This window comes from Rhinoderma darwinii (assembly GCF_050947455.1).
Source record: "Rhinoderma darwinii isolate aRhiDar2 chromosome 4 unlocalized genomic scaffold, aRhiDar2.hap1 SUPER_4_unloc_8, whole genome shotgun sequence".
Lineage (NCBI taxonomy): Eukaryota > Metazoa > Chordata > Amphibia > Anura > Rhinodermatidae > Rhinoderma > Rhinoderma darwinii.
This window is the reverse complement of record NW_027461763.1, coordinates 209,997-215,303: the sequence shown is the minus strand read 5'-3', so window position 1 is coordinate 215,303 and position 5,307 is coordinate 209,997. Positions and strand designations below refer to the sequence as shown.

Here is a 5,307-nt window from a genome sequence, read left to right as displayed (position 1 = left end):
ACTGTATAACACTGTTAGTTGGGCACTGTATAACACTGTTAGTTGAGCACTGTATAACACTGTTAGTTGAGCACTATATAACACTGTTAGTTGGGCACTGTATAACACTGTTAGTTGGGCACTGTATAACACTATTAGTTGGGCACTGTATAACACTGTTAGTTGAGCACTATATAACACTGTTAGTTGGGCACTGTATAACACTATTAGTTGGGCACTGTATAACACTATTAGTTGAGCACTATATAACACTGTTAGTTGAGCACTGTATAACACTGTTAGTTGGGCACTGTATAACACTGTTAGTTGGGTACTGTATAACACTATTAGTTGAGCACTGTATATCACTATTAGTTGGGCACTGTATAACACTGTTAGTTGAGCACTGTATAACACTGTTAGTTGAGCACTATATAACACTGTTAGTTGGGCACTGTATAACACTGTTAGTTGGGCACTGTATATCACTGTTAGTTGGGCACTGTATAACACTGTTAGTTGAGCACTGTATAACACTGTTAGTTGAGCACTGTATAACACTGTTAGTTGGGCACTGTATAACACTGTTAGTTGAGCACTGTATAACACTGTTAGTTGAGCACTATATAACACTGTTAGTTGGGCACTGTATAATACTGTTAGTTGGGCACTGTATAACACTGTTAGTTGGGCACTGTATAACACTGTTAGTTGAGCACTATATAACACTGTTAGTTGGGCACTGTATAACACTGTTAGTTGAGCACTGTATAACACTATTAGTTGGGCGCTGTATAACACGGTTAGTTGAGCACTGTATAACACTGTTAGTTGGGCACTGTATAACACTGTTAGTTGGGCGCTGTATAACACTGTTAGTTGGGCGCTGTATATCACTGTTAGTTGGGCACTGTATAACACTGTTAGTTGGGCACTGTATAATACTGTTAGTTGGGCACTGTGCAACTGTGGTATTTGGGCACTGTATAACACTGGTACATGGGCACTGTAAAGTGCTATTAAGCTTTTTTACTTCAGTCTATATGTGACATGGCACGTAATTGATCATATTTTTCTTAATGGAGGTTTAGTTTCATGCAGTTTATAATAATTCTGTCCTTGCTGTAATAAAAATCAGCTTACTTTATATTGACTTTCTGCTTTTGCTGCAGTGTAAAGCATGGTGGATGGACAAAGCAACAGCCTGAGCTTCTTAAGTATCTTAGATTATTTCACACTCCAATAGTCAATAGTAAAGGCTGGAGTCGGTGATCAAAGCTATAAACTAATACAGCAGAGCTGCAGTGTAAATCATGGAGAACAGAACAGCAGCCTGACCCCCTGATAACACATAAGATACATTTTAGATTTCCTCAGGCTCCAATAGACAGTGCAGGTAATCTGGAGTCACTCATCACAGCTGTGCCCTAAAAAGCAGTCCAGTGGTTATCTAGACAGCTGCTTGGCTTTTGGGGGCTGTAGACCGGCAGTCCTATGTAAAACCATATCAGGAAAATAATTTTGGCCACCGTTTTTAATCTCGATAGTATGGGATTGGTGAGGTATCATATGTTTAAAAATATTTTCAGCTTTATGGGGGTGAGTTCCATAATGACTCCTCCGATTATTGACCGTGACATCTATAGGTTGTATGAATATTGTGTCTTCATTGTTTCTTATAGATTGTATCAGTGGCATTAGAAGAATGAAATTGCTCCACAGCGCCACCCTCCTGTGGATTCTATCTACTACAGCTGCTGCTGAGAACTATATTCCCAGTAAGACATATATATATTATATCCTTATACATTCAGCTGTCATGTAATCTGATACAAAGTAACAAACCCTGCAGCTGTGTCAGTTGAACATGATCAGGATGGATTTTCAGTTTCTGGATCAATAATTAATCTTCTTTTGCGCACACTACTCCCTCTTTTTTCACATAGTCAGAAATATCGCCCTTCAAGGTCGTGCAACACAATCCTCCATATACAGCGGGACCACCAGCGCTATAAATGCCATAGATGGGAATCTAAACTCTAATTTCCACCTTGGATCCTGCTCATGTACTAATGCGGAAGGGTCTCCCTGGTGGAGAGTGGACCTATTGAGACCCCATCAGATCTCCCACATCGTCATCACTAACAGAGGGGACTGCTGTGGCGAGAGGCTGAATGGAGCCAAGCTCCTGGTTGGGGACTCTCTGGAAAACAACGGCAATAATAACCCAAGGTGAACGCTGATCTGTGTGGCTGGTTCTGTAGGACTTTAGTATGGTGGTACTTCTAGTGGCAACTCAACCATTGGGGAAACCAGTCAACGGGACAGGTCATGTGATTAGGACAAAGCCGAGAACTAGTGGGCACAGTTTTTATCCACCCTCTTAACCCAATCTGGTAGTTGGTGGTGGAGGGCCGAAATAAAACGTTGTGTATGATAACGACTAATACGGCAGCTCTAGTCCTCTTCGTAAGTTCTCAGCAACACCAAGAAGGTCCAAATGTTGTACTTGGATTCTGAAAATGGTGTTTCCCAGACTTACTTTACACCACTGATGGTCCTATATGTCTTATATGGCCACTTCATCCTTTGGTACATCCAATGGTCGACACTCGTAGGGTCATCCATTCGTTAGCCCAAAGAATAAAGGGGCCACCATCAAATTTGATTGTCTGAATCCAATGTAATGCTTAATATAGTCCATATCTTTACTGCCCAATACTTGAAAGACCCACTGATGCTTTGGGCCCAACAGAAGTCCCTCCAAGTGGCCAGTCTCATGCCATGTTTAAGATTGTCACCAGAAGCTAATGCCCCATTATCGGGCATACTCCTCAGTAATATTAGAGAAGAAAGATACATGATAATCAGAGGTGTAAAATCTGTAACAGGGCTCCCACCCACCACATGACATTTACTTGTGGCCGAGAGGTGTATGGGCCATCTTAGGCACGGAGACCAGGGTGCAACGGCTTCTTCTACACCCACTATGGCTACTCCACTGGTAATAATGATGCTTTAACAATTGTCTCTGTCATTCTATACAGCTGTGCAGAAATCACTAATATACCCAATGGTGGAACCACGACCTTCCAGTGCAACAACATGGCCGGCCAATACGTCAACATCATCCTGCCAGGAAAAAACACCTACCTTCAGCTTTGTGAGGTCCAAGTTTTCGGTGTTCCTGAATCAAAGGATCCTCTGTGCTTTTAGCTCCGACGTGCACGTAATAATATACAAGGTTTCCAGCTTTAATGGATTTTATTTACACCCTCAAAATAAAACTATGCATACAGTGACGAGATGTAGTATCACGTGTTGTTTTTGTGAAACGTTCGGTGGGGCTCTTGATGAATGGAAGCCAGACCTTGTAAGTGTATGGTTATAGTAAAAAAAGTTCAAAACTTCCTCACCTCCAGAAACTTCTGGAATTATTTTGTTTGGTTTTTATATTTTTTAAGTAGGCTTAGACCAGGGGTCTCAAACTCGGCCGGGTAAGTGGGCCGCATATAGAAAAAATGGGAAGTTGACGGGCCGCATTACTTTCAAATTTGATACAATACAAAATTATTGTTAATCAATTAGTTATTTGAACTACAATAACAATATATTACTATAATAATACCGCTAGATTTAAAATTTGAGATATTTCTCCACGTGCTTATTTCAACAATCCAGTTCTCCAGTTTAAGTGTCGCTAAATGCAGTCCGGCGGACTCAGTTGGCAGCGTTTGGCAGACACATATGTCAAGATTGGGCAGCCCCTTTTTAGATAGTGCCACAGTGCCCTCTGTGGATGCTGCCGCAGTGCCCTCTGTAGATGCTGCCGCAGAGTCTTCTGTAGATGCTGCCGCAGTGCCCTCTGTAGATGCTGCCGCAGTGCCCTCTGTAGATGCTGCCGCAGTGCCCTCTGTGGATGCTGCCGCAGTGCCCTCTGTGGATGCTGCCGCAGTGCCCTCTGTGGATGCTGCCGCTGTGCCCTCTGTAGATGCTGCCGCAGTGCCCTCTGTGGATGCTGCCGCAGTGCCCTCTGTGGATGCTGCCGCTGTGCCCTCTTTGGATGCTGCCGCTGTGCCCTCTGTGGATGCTGCCGCAGTGCCCTCTGTGGATGCTGCCGCAGTGCCCTCTGTGGATGCTGCCGCTGTGCCCTCTGTAGATGATGCCACAGTGCCCTCTGTAGATAATGCCACAGTGCCCTCTGTAGATAATGCCACAGTGCCCTCTGTAGATAATGCCACAGTGCCCTCTGTAGATAGTGCCGCAGTGCCCTCTGTAGATGCTGCCGCAGAGTCCTCTGTAGATAATGCCACACACTGCCCCCTGTAGATAATGCAACACACCCCTAGATAATGCCACAGTGCCCTCTGTAGATAATGCCACAGTGCCCTCTGTAGATAATGCCACAGTGCCCTCTGTAGATAATGCAACACACCCCTAGATAATGCCACAGTGTCCTCTGTAGATAATGCAACACACCACTAGATGATGCCACAGTGATGTCAGGGGCTTGCCCAGAGCTGGACATATGTGGACAGCGATGTCAGGGAATTCCAGAGTCTAGGAGCAAAGCCGATACTAGCGGCTCTGTGTCCCGCAGGCTGCGTGCTTGAGACCCCTGGCTTAGACAGTCTTTGGTTCTGGCATTTGGACTGCACCCTCCTGAACGTTGGAGGTGGGGGGGGTGTGTTTTCATCAGGAAGCTTGGGGTCGTCGGGACTGCAACACTTATACTGGGACACTTGCGGGAGCGCTCCTGTGGCTGAGGCACTTAAGGGAGGACGAATGTTTCTAATTCGGAGGCACACTTATTACGGGGGCACTATTGTATTAGGTTGTGACCAGTTTTATTGCCGTTTTATTGAAGTTTTGTTATGCCGTTCATGTTCTTGCCACATTTTTGCGAATATCACAGCAAAATCTAAATAACATTTTTATATAAGCGCCTGAATATCTTGGTAGGGAGGGATATGGGCTATTTGGGACTGTGCACCAGTGCCTGGTATGGTTCCCGTCCTGTCCTGACTGAAGACCTGTATCTGTATGCGTGTGATAAGCTTCTTGCTGGATCAGATATTTGCTCCGCACACACATGCATGCTATGGTCCTGTCTCAGTAACGTACAAGACTCATATGTCCTGGCCATGGTTTGTCCTAAATATTTGGGAGACATATAGCCCTCTCTGAGCAGTGGTTGTCCAATTTGTTACCAATATATGGTGCTCTGTAGGCAATGTGCACCGTTTTTTTTATGTAGACACGGTTTATCTTGGCACTGTATGTCCCAGCGCTCTGAAGACTATTTATCTCGGGACTGGATAACATTAT

The 5,307-nt window shown here is 44.4% G+C and overlaps 1 protein-coding gene across 1 annotated transcript; it reads left to right on the top strand.

The window, feature by feature from the left end:
• Positions 1-1,672: 1,672 nt before the first annotated feature.
• LOC142684112 (fucolectin-4-like) lies at positions 1,673-3,247 on the top strand. Its single transcript, XM_075847507.1, has 3 exons — positions 1,673-1,757; positions 1,926-2,211; positions 3,027-3,247. Exons 1-3 carry the CDS (start codon positions 1,685-1,687, stop codon positions 3,193-3,195), a joined length of 528 nt encoding a protein of 175 aa, XP_075703622.1. The 5' UTR covers positions 1,673-1,684; the 3' UTR covers positions 3,196-3,247.
• The last annotated feature ends 2,060 nt before the right edge of the window (positions 3,248-5,307 follow it).

Coding starts and splice junctions, on each gene's coding strand:
- LOC142684112 (XM_075847507.1), top strand. CDS start 1,685: ATGAAATTGCTCCACAGCGCCACCCTCCTGTGGATTCTATCTACTACA. Junction 1,758..1,925: donor TGCTGAGAACTATATTCCCA/GTAAGACATATA, acceptor TTTTTCACATAG/TCAGAAATATCGCCCTTCAA. Junction 2,212..3,026: donor AACGGCAATAATAACCCAAG/GTGAACGCTGAT, acceptor CATTCTATACAG/CTGTGCAGAAATCACTAATA.